We start from the raw sequence: 16885 nt of genomic DNA on the forward strand, positions 1-16885 counted from the left end.
TGTTTTTGAATGTTTATCCGTGTGGTCATCATTGATAATGCTTTCAATGTGATGATCCTTCTCTCCTTTTTGTTTTTCTAATTTAATCACTTCAGCGGCATCGTTGTGCGCCAGCTCTTTCAGGTGGTCTTCAGATGCATCTTTAAGCACTGACGCTCCGACTTTTGCCACAGAAAACACACAAAAAACAAAATAGATACGTTTTGTAAGCCGTCGCACCATTTCATTCCAGTAATTCGGTATGACTTGTTGATATTTCGAGTCCGTAGTAAATGGAACTAACGTTGTGTTAAATTATTTATACTGGTGTTAACTATGGACTTCACGGTGGGTTAGGGACAATAAGAGGAAGTATCGGTAGGCACAATGAGTGCCCAAAAAGAACGCGGTACTTTGTCCGTGACATGCAGATACTAGTGGTACTCCCACGAGTAAGCATGGAGGTCAACGCTTATTCATTTCAGTAATCAATGAACTACACAGACTGAATTCTATTTTGGTTTAGCTTAGATAAAAGTAAATTTAATATATTAAATGAACACCATATACCTGTCCAATGAAATGGAAAAATTAAACAATTCATTATAATTATTTATAATGGACTGAGAAAAGCGTGCGGAAAGTATCTCGAAAAGAACTGTACCAATTCTAATAAGTGTTCCCTAACTTGGAATGTACTGACTTAGTTTCGAGATATCTATGGACTTACTAACACTTTTGAAATATTATCCCATTAACAATATCACATGTAATAATAATATGACTTTTTTTTCCTGTTTTACAATAGTTGGTAGTTGTTATATTACAAGAACCAAAAAAATACTTTTGTTAGTAGATTAGCTTAAATTATGTTAGTAATATATACTATTTATGAATTAACAGGACACCAGTTTGTTTAAAGACCTCCTCTAAAAATGCCCATTTTACCAGTTACAATATCACATATATACCTACAGGTGAAAATGATAATGAATTTTGACTAGGTATCGGAATACTTGATTGATTTTACCCACTGATACTACTGACTTTAGGTATATTCTGATAACAGACCTCCAATACCTACAGATTATATATACGCTACATGCCACTAAAGCATGGATGGGCTAATAGACAGTATAAGATTAAATTAAAAATAAAATAAAAACTTATTTATATTGTTTATTAAAAAATCAGATATACAAATAGTCTATGGGTAACAGAAAAAGCTTACATCCATTTTCATAAATTACGTTCAAGCTTAAACAGAACTTTCATACTATTAAACCTACAATGGTAAGTTAGGATAAAAGCCATTGAACATTATTGCTTGGAAATGCTTATATACTCAATTATGTATAAACGCTAAATTTCTCTACCTAGTATCACGAAATAAATAAATAAGAATTCATTTATCGATGTTCAGCAAAAGTAGGCAGGTCAGTGTCCACCTAAAGCTAGCCAACGTAAGCAGCCAGGGCCGTATAACTATTGTATTCATTTTTATATTGTGTATAAATTGTATGTCCCTATTATGGCTTTAGTCATCTCATGCCTGAGGCCGTAGGTTCGATCCCCGGCTGTGCACAAATCGTTTTTACTAGGTGCGCATCTAACTCTCGCGTTAGAATACATCGTGAAGAAACCCACACGTCTCAAATAAAAAAATCGACGTTATGCGTTAGACAAGGCTGATCACTTATTTTTAATAAAATAGATCAAAGAAAAGAATGCAATCCGAGGCCAAGACTCGTTTAGGGTTGTAGCGCCACTGTATTATTTATTTATGTATTATATTTTTATATTTAAAAATATCGTACAATCTAAGTTATGAAATTATTCCACGAACAGTTCGGAACCCTGTACGTACATACGTACGTACACGAACGTTGCTATACCCAAATATTGCTTTTAACTCCATTTCATATCACCAATATGCAAGATGATATTTATAGTATCGTTGGCATACCATGCGCTACCGCAAGGGAACCTACTACTTCCATATTTATTGATCTATTTCGTGAATCATATAAATGCGAAAATGTGTTTAATAAACGACGTCAATAATAAGAAAGATGAAAGAAAAATAAAAATACTTACATAATAATAGAATTTGTAAATTTGTAAGATGTTTATGGATACAAATATGCGTGTATGTATTTTATGAAAGAGTTTCAGACGCATAAGGGAGCGTTCACATATTGCGTAACGAATATTTCCCCCCCCCCCCAAACGTTACGCCGCGTTTCATGGGGGGCGGTCAAAAATCTCCAAAAATTGCGTGATGTAATACTTGAACGCTCCATAAGTACCTTCAAAATTGTTAGTATTTTACCTCAATCAGTCGTAAGCACTTTATCATTAAACACATTTTCCGTGGCATAAAATGCAAGTAAATCGTAATAACTCTATTTAAAAATGTAACGCACAATCGTAAAACCCTTCAAGAAAATTCTTATATTAGAATAAATAATGAGGAATCATCATGTTAACTAATACAACTTTGTACACACATTTTGAGGAACGATAAATATATTTTAGAGCGAACCTACATTACTGTAACTAGTTCATCTAAATATGAATTTTTCATAGGATTTTAACGCGTTTTTTAATATTTGAAGCCCTTGTACAAATGACACCAAAATATCGAGTTACGTAAGTAATGTACGTTCCTTAAGTTTATAAATGTGTAGCAATACGCGTTATATAAAAAAATTACAATCACATTTCATCGTATCGAAACGATAACGATATTTCAGGCCTAGTACGAATAACAAAAACATTTGTACCAATTTAAATGTATTATTTTTGTAATGAAAAATTTCGCTCTAAAACATAATTAGCACCTTAAGACCCATTCATTTCCTTCAGACCAAAATTTGCGATTCTGGTCTCCAATTCCTCGACCAATTTCTCTCGAGGTACTTCAGCCTCTTCCCGAGAGGTAATATTCCTGATTTTAACCACACCACGCTTGAGTTCCGATTCTCCAAGAACCACAGCGAAGGGGATTCCGTTCTCTTCGCAGTGCTGGAGTTGGTTGAGCATTTTGGGATTCTTTTTGTAGGACTGCTCGGTCTGAACATATAAATAATTTTATTGTTAGTAAAAATATTCAATTTCAATTTCAAGAGTACATTTAAAATGTATTTTTTAGAAGCATTATAGGGCAGGGAAAGTCTTTTCACACAGCATGTAATATGTAATAAACTTTCTTTGACCATATCTAGTCGTTTTGATGACTTTAAAAAGGTTAAATTAAAGAAAATATGTCATAATTGACACCCCGAGTTGCTAGTACATTTAGAATTCTGCTTCTTGTCCCAGCAAATTCGGAAAAACTTATATAAACTTCGTTAAATAAAAATAAATGACATAAAAATTGTAAGGCATGCAACGGGCTGCCTTATCGCTATCAAGAGACTCTCGCAACCCTACTAAAACTAAAAAAAGAATATTAAGAGTAAAATGCAATAAGGGAGCGTTCGAGTATTACGTAACGATTGGGGGGGGGGGGGGGGGGCTCTTGTAAAACGTTACGTACGAGGCGGGGATTGAACTACGCGTTATTGTTAATATTATTTTCGACTTTACACCACATAATGGTAAGTTTTAGGGAGTCATAAAGAGTCACTGGGGGGTGGACAGGAAACGTTTTACTATTGGATACAGAAACTGTTACGGTGCGTTTCATATGGGAGAGGGGTCAAGAATCTTCAAAAATTGCGTGACGTAATACTTGAACGCACCCTATGTGCATAATCCAAACTGTATAAAAAAATTTGAAGCAATTTTATCACAAAAAAAAGGCATCATAATCCGCAAAATGCGTAGAAACCGATCTAATGCAGTATAGGAGTAGAAATTTACAATGGCGGCAATATAAATGTATAAAATGCCACGATGTACGATGTACACAAATGCCTTATGTATGTAATATTATAAAAAAACGATGCCAGCAATTCTTATCATAAAAAAATACCTTGATTCCAGCATTCCACAATTCCGCGCAGATCTTCATACGTTCGTCGAGGAAGTTCTTCTGCGCAGACGCAACGTATACGTCTATGTCCGTCGTTCGTACTATAATATCACCCGCAGCCAACTTCGCTTCGAGCACTGAGAATATACGTTCCACGCCCACACTCACTCCTACGCATGGCACCTGAAACATTTTTACACAGAAAAATTAATACAACACCAAAATGTGAATTAATATTTTAATTAGTTTCCATAGAAAAAAATGGCCAGAATACGGTTTGATACGGCAGCAGATAAACACTTTGTTCTAACAATAAGTGATATAGTAGAATTCAAATTATTTTTCCCTATCCCCTTTTGTACATATTGTAGCTAATAGTAAGATATACTCCGAAAGCATACTTCAATATATCTTTGAATTAATGAATTTACTAAGATCTGCAATAGGCTATATGACAGTATGAAAAATACTGTCATTGAGAATATAAAGTCTAACTTCAAAACGCGTTATGGAATAACTTATAAATATTTATTGAAATCTACTGTACGTGCGTATGTCACTGAACTTCTGTGAAACGGTTGGACCGATATGAATAAATTTTTGAAGTGAAACTTCTCTATCGGCGTTGGAAAAATATTTTTCGGTTACGCGTCACATTTATCCGTTACGCGACATCTTTTTCTTGTTGATTCGAAGCCATAAATATATATATGTGTGTGTGTGTGTGTATATGTATAATAACGATAACAATGATAGTGTATATGTATAATAACGATAACAATGATAGTAATAATTCTATTAAAAAAATGAATCAATGGCGCTACAACCTTTTTAGGTCTGGGCCTCAGATTCTGTATCTGTTTCATGATCATTTGTTAATCTAATAGGCAAGTAGGTGATCAGCCTTCTGTGCCTGACGCACACCCTCGACTTTTTGGGTCTAAGGCAAGTCGGTATCCTTACGATGTTTTCCTTCACCGTTCGAGCTAATGTTAAATGCACACATAGAAAAAAAATCCATTGGTGCACAGCCGGGGATCGGACCTACGACCTCAGAGATGAGAGTCGCATGCTGAAGCCATTAGGCCAACACTGATTTCATTAATTGTAACAATTATGTTACAATTAATGAAATTCTGTAATAATCTTAGTAGTAATAAGGTAAAATGAAATAATTGTATTATTTGTATTCATGTCTATCATAATAAAAGCCTTTTTGTTAAACTTTATCTAATTTAACTTTATTTAACCAATTTCTGTAAAGTTGCATATAGATCATTTTTCGAAAAATAAGGTCATAAAGAAGTTTCACTTCTTACGTGTGTACACTAGTACACGCATACATTTTTTAATGCATTTCGGTGGCGCCCTGGATGGTTTAGATTCCCTAATCAGCCCGGAAGATGGCGCTGCAGTCAGTATCTAGGTTATATGTCTATATAGCAAATAAACAGCTGGTATATATAAATGTTCTGTGCATGTGTTCGTTATTAAACTCCTAAACGGCTTTTAATGATTTTTTACAGTTATTTAAATAGGACAAATCATGTAACGAATAACCTTTTTATTATGCTTTATTTGTATCGTTTTAACTAACGTTTAATTAACATTATTTGTTAAGTAGGTAACCTATATACCTGTTTATTCTTGGAGTCAAACATTCCAACGAGGTTGTCGTATCGTCCACCGCCAGCTATCGAACCCACTGTCTGATCTTCATTTCCTATTTTTATTGGGTCTGAAAATTTTTTTTTTTTAAGTCAAACTTATAGAGGAAGTATGGCTGAATTTCTCCAACGTAGAGGCCTGTCTCGACCAGTGTAACCACTAACTGTCTCGAAGGCCCCACATATCTACTGAAACCCTATCGAGCGAGGAATCAGCGGAGCCGGTTCTCTGCGGGCTTGAACGATTTGTGATCAGCAAATCTCATTCTCCAATCACTCGATCCGCTGTGGCTAGGAAAGGTCGGCTCTAATGCTAGCACAGATGCATCAACATATCTTCGAACGTAACCCCAGTGGCTAAGGTCGAGAGTATATATCCTTAGTTTGTTTGCGCGTTTCAGGATATGACGAGGAGGTTACTGTAGCCGCAGATTATAATTACCGCGATTTTAATTATTTAGTTTAACATGTTCACCGTACTGATACTTTTGAAATTATCAAATAAAATAAATGAAAGCAAAAATTTATTTCAGTAATTAAATGTATAATCTCTCTTAAAGTTGATTAGTGCATTGCAATATCATGCGGACATGATGTCAGAAGTAGGCAAGAACAGCTCTTACCATTGAACGAAAATAGGCCACGATTAAGTTTATAGTTAAATAATTTATACTCACGCGTCAAAACTGCTTCATAAATGACTCCAGTGTAGTAATCCAATCCCCTAGCGAGACTCAAATCGAAGATAATCTTATCTTTAATTCCCATCAGCTCACAATAGTGCAACAGCAGTTTAATTCCTTCGAGTCCCTCCACAGCACTTTTACTTTTCGATAGCTTTTCATCACTCAACAATTTGACAGCCAACTCCGAACTACCGTTGAGTTGGACGTATTCCCCAATTTTGTCGGCAGCTTCGGGGGTGACGCCTTTTTCGTTTATCATTTCAGTTCTCACTTCCGTCCATGGTAACTGGAATAATGATGACGATGACGCTAGGTGGCGTTGCCATAATATGAAATTAATTGTCTAATAATAAGACAATGCCGAGATTGTGTCACTGTGGTTTTGGGACAAAATATTTTTCGATTTATCGATATTTGTTTCGATTCTCGAGTTATGTAGCCTAATGGTTAAATATGTTACACATGTCTATATATTAGTTAATAATAGAAAAATAATGAAATGTTGCTAACATCACCTTACAACTGCAGCCAATAAATTGTAAAACGTTAGTCTTGGTAGTGATAACTTAGCTTTTCACAGATTCATAAATTGTAATATAACATACTCATTTCCGATAATGTACGACTACTGCAGTAGCAGAGAATGTACAGCACTTAGTTTTAAGAAGTCAAGTTACAGTCTTAGTCCAGCGTCGCAACCCACTACTAAATCTTAATCTAAATTTTTGTTAGAAGCTCTTTTTTTAAACCGCCACTGAAGTTAACTCTTGGCAAGGCATTAATTTGTTAAGTGGTGGCAGCTAGCTTTTTTTATACAGGTTTTTATAGTTTAAGTATACATTGTTAAAAATATATATATAAAACAATTGATATTTAATTGATTGAAAGTTAACCTATATAGGTGTAATACTAATTATACCGTTCCATATCGATTAACATTTCTCGATCCACGCCTCCAAGAAACTGGTTACACTTGATTTCACTTGACTCAATACGCAATGACATTGTAAGTTTCATTGATTACATAAAAGATCACCATGTAATTCTAATTAAAATATCTATTTACTGGGGCTATTTTGTTATTTCCTATTTTAAATGTAATATAGAAAATAAAATCTTAGTAAAATCATGTTTATCTCCAACTGAATTTGGCTTTCAAGCGTCATATTGAACTGATAACTTTTATAACCTAGCATTGTTTTGTCAATTACAATTTTATGTTTACCGACCCTCTGAATAATCGAAGCATTTTAAAGGCACTCAAGTATTTATATACATTATCAATTTACTTCCAAAAAGTGAAGTTGTTATGATAAAAATTATGTGTCAACTGACAATTGACATTTTAAAACCAGAACTTATGTTACATAAGCCATACCTTATCGAGCTTGTCGATAGTGGAGCAAGTTGAGCGGAACTTGTCTGCGGGGACGCCGCATGCCTCAAACATTCCGTCCAACAAACGTCTGTGGTTCACCTTCAGAATGTATTTGCCAATGTCAAGGACGTCTAGGATTTCCGTGACCACTTTAAGACATTCCGCGTCAGGAATCATTGGATCGTACTGGCCAGCGATGTCGAAATCCTTAAAAAATATATTACCTACTTATAAATATTCCTTAATTTCAAAAAAAAGTATTTTCCTGTAAAAAATATCTATTTTACATTTTTTTTAAACAAAGAAACGTGACTTAACGCTAAGTTTGGACGTATGTCAATAACGTATTATGAAATACGGGAATCTGGCGTAAAGTTTCAACTCTGAACTTTGCCCATAGACTAAAATAACTGCATTAATATGATTTATAAAGAATTAGACGGAGATAGTAGAATAATTGTCTAGGATTAATTTAAAACCCAAAAAAATACCAAATACTCGGTCTATTTGCAACATAAAATTTGAACGTGTACTTAGAAATCGCGCAGTGAGAGGCTGTCTAATGTATCTAGATCGAGGTCACAGATCGACAATTCTCCGACCTTAAACTGCTTTTTGCTTTGTTTCTATTGCTCTAAGAACTAACGGTATATGAACGTAATGTAAGAAATAAGTTGCATAAGAAAATATTTAATGCAAACATACTAATAAAGTGCAGATAACTGAACGTTTTCTTTATAAGGTAGACTAAGATTATTTATTTATAATTAAAGCCGGAAAAACCCCATTTATATTACCCTTAACATTAACGTATATAGTAATTAACCCTAATATCATAATTAGACTCCATTACACCTTGTAATAATTGCATTTATTAATAAACTTGAATCTAATTCCCGCACTTTAGGACGAAAATATCTTTAAATAGTTGAAGAATTTAATCTCTATACCTAAACAGATAATGCTCAAACTTCCATGCTATGCCACCTACCATACCGATTCTTAAACCTTTGAACTATTGTTATTAATTAATATGAACTTTATAAACATGTTATACAGTTAAATATCGACTAACGCCAATTGTAATTCGATTGTAATCCTATTCAAGATGTTTGTTTGTTTTTTTACAAGATGGTATCAATCATCACGTAAACTTAAACACGAGTTTTGACGGATATTAATGTATTATTATTAACCTTATTAATATAATAACCTTAATAGTTTAGTTTTCTTTAAATCACTATGTTTGGCAGTAAGCAGTTATTATTGACTATATTTTACTCATATTACATATTTCTATAAAATGGATTTGTAACTAAAAGCAACAGAAACACATTACAAATAAATTTTTGTTCTTACAATTTGATTTAGGTTTGATGGCTAAAGAACTAGAATATGTCCATCCCATCCCCAATTAGTATTACAAAGAAATATGGGACTGTAAGACAAAAAACTAGGCTGGGCTATGAGTAATACAATAAACAAATTTATCCAGCTAACTGTAAATCTAAAATTTATATAGGATCTACTGAAATATGTTATATACATACACATTGGTAAAACTCCCTATATCTCCCTCTTGTCATGGCTGGATTATCTCTTCTGTACACCTTGGCAATGTGATATCTTTTTAGTGTTGTTATTTTATTCATTGCTAAGTAACGAGCTAAGGGAACTGTAAGATCATATCTTAATGATAATATTTCTCCACCTTGATCTTTTAAGTCATAAATTAGTTTAGAGTCTTCTCCATATTTTCCTGTTAATACTTCCTAAAAATAATAATATTATTGAACAATGATACATACCTATAGAATAAAAGTACAAAAACCTTTAAATAAAATTTGTTAATTTTCAATAGTTTGTTCCAAATACAAAGACAATTACATATTGTATAAATATAAATGGTAACTAGTGTCCAAATTTTTAAAAAAGAAGCCATGCAAACCACACATTTGTTTCTGAGTTTATATTTGACTCATTGTATTTATTCCTAATGTTCTTTTATTTTTTTCTATAATTTATTGTAGTACCTTGAGTTCAAAAACAGGTGTGTCAATACACTCTGCTCCATGTTTTTTGAATATAGTAGTAATTTTCTGCAAAACATTGTTTCTTATAGACATCTGTTGGGAATTGTAATCCCTGGTGCCCTTTGGTGTCTTAAGAGTAAATTTTTGAGGTGCGGCATCTTCAGTGTTAAGCTGTGCTTTTAAACCCAATAATTTTGATACCTCTTCCTGTATCTAAAATAATATTATAAAATATAAGAACAATTTACTGCTATGCAAAAATTATACATATAATTAATAAGAATATTTTTTCAGTTATATTGACTAAAAGCTATTCTAATCACTATAGACATCAACAGCTTAGCTTTCTCTATAAAGTTTAATACCTTGGAATTAGAAGTTGTTGCAATTGTTTTTGTGAAACTGCGGCTAAAAGCTGATTTATGCAACCATAAGATTGTTGCATTATAATTTACAAATCTAACCACTTGATGAAACATGCTTCTCTAAATACTTTCAAATACTACACCAATATGATTCCTCGTCACCACTGATGTTTTCAATTACCGGAAAAAAATACAAAAATAGTTATTTTAATAATTATGTTTGACAGTGACAGTGGTAACGAAAAAACCATATGGGGTGTCACCAACTCAACATACAAAAGCATAGCATGCCTTGATAACTTGCTTGATTATTTTTTTACAGTGCATAACTTGTGTCATTTAAAAAGACAGACCTGATAATCATAATTAACTGAATGGTATGGCTTTAGTAGATCAATAACATCTCTTGTTGGTCTACCGTCAGGTAACAAATCTCTTTCAGAGTCACTGAAACTCCTCATATGGTACCACCATCTCTTAATATACACATATTTATAGAAATCTACACCAAAATTTATACTTTTTAGTAGTTCTAAATCATATTTACTTGGTAAATAACCACAAATATAGCTGTATTGAGATAGATGTCTGTCAATCTGACCAATATCTTGATTTTTTTTAATTATAATACCCTACAACATCAAATATAATGGCAAAATTAACTGATGCAATCTTTGCAAGAGTTAACTTATAGTTAAATCTTACCCTTTCGTTCGATTCTTTCGCCGCTTTTAACTTTCTAACGAGATCACCCTGCTCTTTGATTTGCTGTAATAATAAATTTTGTGACTCTGCCATTGCTTTTTTGCTAAAAAAATAATCAATCCTTCTAATGTTTGCAATAAAATGCAACGTAACCACTAAGCACTGAAGTGAATGGATGTTCTAAAGAATCAAATCTTTTGGTTAAGTGTTTATTTTGCAATCACTTTCATTATTAGATTAGCCTTCAAATAAACTCTAATTTATTGGTGGATAGAAAAATAAAGTGCTTGTTACGGTAAAGTATAAATATTTGTAATGAAGTTCGTCTAATTTATTTCCTAACCTCTAACTTTTTTAGTCACAGAATAATCAAAATGTAATTCAACGTTTCCTAGCGGTCACTTTTACTTTGAATTTATCGAATATAGTTTCGCTACAGACGTCGTTCAATTTATAGCTCAAAAAGGAATCAATCAAATTTATATTAAGTTTACAGCTGACATTCATGGAATTTTGGATCGCAACATACATATTGTGCATTCATATAGACTCTATTTTACCTCTACTTGATCTGTGGTCTTAGTACTCTGTACTCTGTATGGCTATGTGACAGATGACGGTGTTTACCTTTTAAACTGATAAAATTAGGAGATAATGTCTCATAGAACCGAAATTTATTGAAATTAATATTAATATATCGTATATTAAAAGATAAAAAAGTAAGTAATAGGAGCGTAAATGCTAACGACTAGAGCTAAATATAGAATTCACATGCAAATATGATTTTCGAAATAAATGTTGTCTCTCAATGAACGAATCTTTTAATTAAAAAAGTCCATAACGTGAGTAAATAATGGTTTCATATTTTCGTGTACTACGATGATTATTAATATTGGAGGAATCCTTAAAATAAAATTATATTAAACGAATAATTACCGCTTATTTATTTAGAGTACTACACCCACTTATGTGGTTTTTGCAAAATGGATAGATTTGAGTATATGGAGGCAAGATTATGTGAAGGAGAAAACTATATCAAACGCGATAAAAACGTGAAATTGTATGATGGTGATGATAAGGTATAATATTTTGTATACCTGCTTAAAATTTTCGAACATATTAAGCTAGTAAATGTTAAACCTACAGTTACCAATGAGAATTTACAATTTTCTATTTGAACCTACAAATATATTTTTACACTAAAATTTATTTATCAATTAATTAATATCTACCAGTATTTCTAATCTGCCCTTATATTTTAGACTCAGTATGTAGATGGTGAAGTTGTTCTTACTTCCCATAGACTCCTCTGGGGAAAACCAGGAGATATACCTAAAGGACTTATATGTTTATCCCTATATTTGTATTATGTGTTTTGTTTGGAAGAAGAGAATGGAGGTGTTTTTGGTTTAGGTGGACCTAAACGTATAATAATGCATCTGGGACCTGCACTACCTGGTAATTGATTAATCATAGCTGAGTCAAATGCATGGTCATTATATACACTATTAAACATAGGTAACTAATTTGCTTTGTTTTTCTTTAAGGTAAAAGACCTGGGCCAGCAGTAATCAGTACTTACCATTTCATTAAACTCTCATTCAAGGATGGCATTGACCCTGCTTTTTATAAGGCTTTGAGTGAGGCCGTTGCTAATAAATTATGGGAAAGACATCCACTAGAAACAAATGCATTCAGCAGCCCCACTATGAGCCCACGGTCATCGATAGCTCCTATTGGTACCAAAATTCGTTCTGGAATTGTTGGGATTGAAAGAAGCATTGAAGAACAGCAGAAAGCTACAGATGAGAGTATCACTGTGGCATTTAAAGATTTAACAAAACTTATGGAAAAGGCTAAGGATATGGTTTCCATTTCTAAAACAATATCAACTAAAATAAGGGTAAGGTAGCAATTTCTAAAGATTTATTACATATTTTATTTTTATAAATCATAGAACATAATTATTATAGGACTTTTTTTTCATAGTACTATAATTGGTATACTATATCCTGTATATGATTGGACTTAGTGGGATTTTGTGCCTATACTTTAACAATAAAAATGTTTGATGAATAATTGAAATTTCAGGAGAAGCAAGGTGATATATCAGAAGATGACACAGTAAGATTTAAGTCATATCTAATGAGTCTTGGTATAGATGATCCTGTCACAAGAGATGCTTTTAGATCAGATTCAGATTACTACATGGGGCTTGCACAACAAATTTCTGATATGATGGTTGCAGTCCTAATGGTATGTAACTTGATATGTAGCATTAGACTTATACACAATATTTTTACGAATATGTAATTAAAACATCTGAAGAAGAAGTTGGTACGAGCATCATCAGCCATTGGTTATGACTGCATTGGTTGGGACATGTGCCTTTCTATTGTTGACATATTAATTACTGTGTACTAACACACATTTTCAACACCTCCTCTTGTGTCTTTCCTAATATCTGGAAATATGCCCATATTACTCCTTCTCCCAAAATCGCTAACCCAGTTTCCTATTATGATTTTCGTTCTATTTCTATCCTACCTTTTCTTTCTAAGGTTCTTGATCGTATTCTTCATCAGCAATAAGGTATCTTCCTCAACAAACACAATATTCTTAATCCTGTTAAATCCGGTTTCTGTCATGGGCACAGTACTGCTACTGCACTCACTATAGTTACAGATGATTATAGGCTTTGAATGGATGATAAAAAACTCACAACTTTGCTTGACTTTAGTAATGCTTTTAATTCGGTAGATATTGATGTTCTTCTTGCCTTGCTCCGTTCTATATATCTGTGATTCATTGGTTTAAAAGCCATCTGTCTGATCGCCAGCAACAAATCAAATTAATCGGTTTTGTTCTTGGTCTCGTGTTTCTACTGGCGTACCGCAGGGCGGTACATTTCTCATCTCCTCTTTTCGCTCTTTATAAATTCTATTACTGCTCAACTTTCTTCCATCGCTTATTTGTATGCTGATGATCTTCACATTAACAATCAGTCTACTTTCAATGATTTGCCTTCTGCTATACAGTTACACTTTGATTTATACATAGTTGTTGAATGGAGTAAATCATATGGTATTCAGATTCCAATCGATTATTATTGGAAGTGTATCGTACATGACGATAATAAATTAACTTTACCTCAGATTACTGTAGATCGTACTGTCGTTCTATTTTGCTCCACTGTTAGGAACCTGTGCATTATTTGGATACAACCCTGTCTTAGCCCCAAATTAACGAACTGAGCAGGAGGATGTTTTCATCTTCACACGCACTTGATTGGTTACGCAAGTTTTTGCCTATCTTTACTAAAATTTCTGTTAATCATTCTATTCTTGACTACGCTGATGTGCGTTATTCTGACTTAACTGAGCTGCAGCTTCATAAGTTAGAGCGCTTACAAAATGTTTGCATCAGATATTTGGATTTCGTAAATTTGACCATATTTATGAGTTTCGAAGAAAGCTAATCCTGGCTAAATGGCTCCTGATTTGATTGCGGCGTAAGATGCACATTTTACAACTTCCTTATAATGTTCTGTTTAATCCTTAAACGCCTAGTTACTTCAAGCATAATTGTATGTTCCTCTCTGGGGGTAGTTTGATTTGCGTTCCCTAGACCAACTAATTCTTAAAAACTCGTACTCATAAAACTAATTATTCCATCACTCCTCCTTTACTTTTCAAGTATCCTGCTATGGAATTCCTTACCAATTTATATCAGACGACCTCAATCTTTAAATTTGTTTTTAAATCTTTTTTGATCATTTTTCTTATGCGTCGTAATTAGCTACTTATATATATTAATTGTTACTCAGTTAACCCTTGGATTAGCTTGTACATTTTTGTTTACACATATTTAGTATATATATATTTTTTTAATTATTTTCTCTTTCTTTAAATTTTACTTTAGTTAGTGAGTGTTGCATGTTATTTTGTGTTATTTTTTATTATATTTATCCACTTCTGTACTTTACCCTCTAGTTTTTTTTATTGTTTTATTAAGTGTTGCCTGGAAGAAATCGCTTGTTAGCGATAAGGCCGCCCGTTGCCTAATTACTTACGTAACCTGTTTTTTATACGTATTTTTTGTATAAGGTAACTATGAGTGAATAAACAAAAATAAATAATAAGATGACTGAAATATAAAAAATCTAGCATTTTTATTGTTAGAAGAGGTTTGTCAGTGTGTGAACTCATTTATAATGAACACTGTATCAGCTTAGATACTTTACTCATACATTAATTTTATTTGTTGTTAATAGTAAAAAATATATCCTGAATTTGTGTTAGTTCCCTTTTTGTCTAATTTATATTGTGTAATTCTATAGTTATTATTATATGTACCTAAGTTTGCCTCCCATTTGCCATTTGTCTTGTAATAAATAATTTTCAGGATTCTGGAGGCATCATGTCGTTGGCTGATGTATGGTGCAGAGTGAATAGGGCAAGAGGTCTAGAGCTTATATCGCCTGAAGATTTACTAAATGGTTGCAAGTATGGATTTTTTGTATTTCTAATAACTAACCCATAAAGCTATCTTTACCAAGTCCAGAAGTTCCTTTAAAAGACAACGACAGCAATTGCTATCCTGATTTCAATGCGGAGTTGATATACGTAATATACGATATGCGTAACACTTTACACACGTAAACGTAAACACTATTCAATGACATTTTCAGATTGCTACCTACCATCGATGCCCCAATGTCCCTTCGCAAGTTCCCGAGTGGGGCGTGCGTGCTTCAACTGAATAGCCATAGAGATGAGGAAGTTGCCAAAACTACTAGTCAATTGGTATATTTATTTTTTTAGTACATTGCTGTTTGTATATTGGTCAAGTTCTGTAGCTTGAACGTTGCGTTTCATTACGATAGCTAAAATCATTATATGATGACATTCTTAAGGGGTTACTAGACGGGCCATTTTTTCACGAAAATGTATAGCTACAAGGGTGTGGCTGGTACTCGGTAGCATCAGCCAGCATTTACGGCTAGACTATGCAATACTAGACAATATTTTTAGTATGGCCGGGATATATTCCCATTTGTCTATGTCCGATGAATGTTTAGAGTCGCAGCCGTATGGCCGGAACGATCGCTTTGCAATCGGAAATACTGCCATATTATTGCTGTCTCGCTTTACGGCCTAATTGCGTCCCTTTCTCATGGTATGTGACAACAGTTTTAAAATTGTTCATCGAGTCTTATTTCCAGACTTAAAATATCTAATGTATCACGCCCATTGAAATAAGGTCGAATCCATAATTTTCTTTTTTTTTGACTTTGCTTTTAAAACAATAAAAGCTGCCGTAACGCGTATAAGTTCGCTATTGCAGCCATAGGTCTAACCAATCCATGTATGTAGACACAAAGAAATGTGTTAAAGAAAAAATTCACTTTAAGATTAAAATGGCTAAGAATATGAGTAAGAACATAATATATTGTGACATCCCAACTATGAACTGGTTTCTTGTTGTACGGATAATTAATTTCAAATTAAAAAAAAAACTATTTTACCCATAAAATGTTTTTAAAATACCGTATTTTTACAGATTGAAGAAAACGGGTCGCTGACTCCAATAAAACTATCTCAAATCGCTAACGTATCCGTCCTACTTGCTCGTGAACGTCTCTTTACTACAGAACGACTCGGACTTGCCTGCAGAGATGAATCTATTGAAGGATTAGCTTTCTATCCAAATCTATTTTTAAGCAAAGTGTAAATTTATCTTTAAAAATATATTTTCTTCAATCTATTGTGTTATTAGTAAAACACCCTTTTAAGCAGACATTTTATTGAAGCGTTCACAAAGTTTATAAAGCTCTTAAAACTCTTGTCTAATTTCCTTTATATAAATTTTATAATAGCAATATCTTGTAAGCAATTTATGTTTACGCTTAAGAATACTTTATTTTAACACATAACTCATACTTTAAATTTTGTGTTCACATTCTGTGTATTTTTGCCTACTTAATTTTCACGCTTGGTACAGACTATATCGCGATGACAACTATGACGGCAAACATTTTGTGCGCAAAAGTATTGTTCACGTCCCTTAGGGCGGTTTCCGTATTTTCTGCGC

The 16885-nt window shown here is 33.1% G+C and overlaps 2 protein-coding genes across 6 annotated transcripts; one reads left to right on the forward strand and one right to left on the reverse strand.

The window, feature by feature from the left end:
- Positions 1–1138: 1138 nt before the first annotated feature.
- LOC123712544 (histidine--tRNA ligase, cytoplasmic) lies at positions 1139–11238 on the reverse strand. 4 transcript variants are annotated; one of them, XM_045665701.1, is made up of 9 exons: positions 11136–11238; positions 10793–10895; positions 9723–9935; positions 9240–9461; positions 7690–7896; positions 6303–6597; positions 5596–5696; positions 3959–4141; positions 1139–3054 (listed from the first exon to the last, which is right to left on the reverse strand). In XM_045665701.1, exons 2-9 carry the CDS (start codon positions 10883–10885, stop codon positions 2824–2826), a joined length of 1545 nt encoding a protein of 514 aa, XP_045521657.1. In that variant the 5' UTR covers positions 10886–10895; positions 11136–11238; the 3' UTR covers positions 1139–2823. The 4 variants fall into 4 exon arrangements, with proteins under 4 accessions (XP_045521657.1, XP_045521655.1, XP_045521658.1 ...); XM_045665699.1 differs by adding an exon at positions 10088–10251 and having other exon boundaries at positions 10793–11238; XM_045665702.1 differs by adding an exon at positions 10441–10719 and having other exon boundaries at positions 10793–11238.
- A 166-nt stretch (positions 11239–11404) lies between these two features.
- On the forward strand, positions 11405–16557 carry LOC123712467 (vacuolar protein-sorting-associated protein 36). Of its 2 annotated transcripts, none has more exons than XM_045665566.1 (8): positions 11405–11511; positions 11744–11871; positions 12055–12250; positions 12340–12695; positions 12884–13048; positions 15197–15297; positions 15483–15597; positions 16355–16557. In XM_045665566.1, exons 2-8 carry the CDS (start codon positions 11776–11778, stop codon positions 16523–16525), a joined length of 1200 nt encoding a protein of 399 aa, XP_045521522.1. In that variant the 5' UTR covers positions 11405–11511; positions 11744–11775; the 3' UTR covers positions 16526–16557. The 2 variants fall into 2 exon arrangements, with proteins under 2 accessions (XP_045521522.1, XP_045521521.1); XM_045665565.1 differs by having other exon boundaries at positions 11419–11634.
- The last annotated feature ends 328 nt before the right edge of the window (positions 16558–16885 follow it).

Source organism: Pieris brassicae, chromosome 7, assembly GCF_905147105.1.
Source record: "Pieris brassicae chromosome 7, ilPieBrab1.1, whole genome shotgun sequence".
Classification (NCBI taxonomy): domain Eukaryota; kingdom Metazoa; phylum Arthropoda; class Insecta; order Lepidoptera; family Pieridae; genus Pieris; species Pieris brassicae.

Excerpts from the sequence above, each read along its gene's own strand:
- LOC123712544 (XM_045665702.1), bottom strand. The coding sequence starts at position 10,885 with ATGGCAGAGTCACAAAATTTATTATTACAGCAAATCAAAGAGCAGGGT. Across the intron at positions 10,720-10,792 it reads CGAAAGAATCGAACGAAAGG|GGTATTATAATTAAAAAAAA; the intron begins GTAAGATTTAAC and ends TTGATGTTGTAG. Across the intron at positions 9,936-10,440 it reads CAGTTAATTATGATTATCAG|ATACAGGAAGAGGTATCAAA; the intron begins GTCTGTCTTTTT and ends ATATTATTTTAG.
- LOC123712467 (XM_045665566.1), top strand. The coding sequence starts at position 11,776 with ATGGATAGATTTGAGTATATGGAGGCAAGATTATGTGAAGGAGAAAAC. Across the intron at positions 12,696-12,883 it reads CAATATCAACTAAAATAAGG|GAGAAGCAAGGTGATATATC; the intron begins GTAAGGTAGCAA and ends TTGAAATTTCAG. Across the intron at positions 15,598-16,354 it reads CCAAAACTACTAGTCAATTG|ATTGAAGAAAACGGGTCGCT; the intron begins GTATATTTATTT and ends GTATTTTTACAG.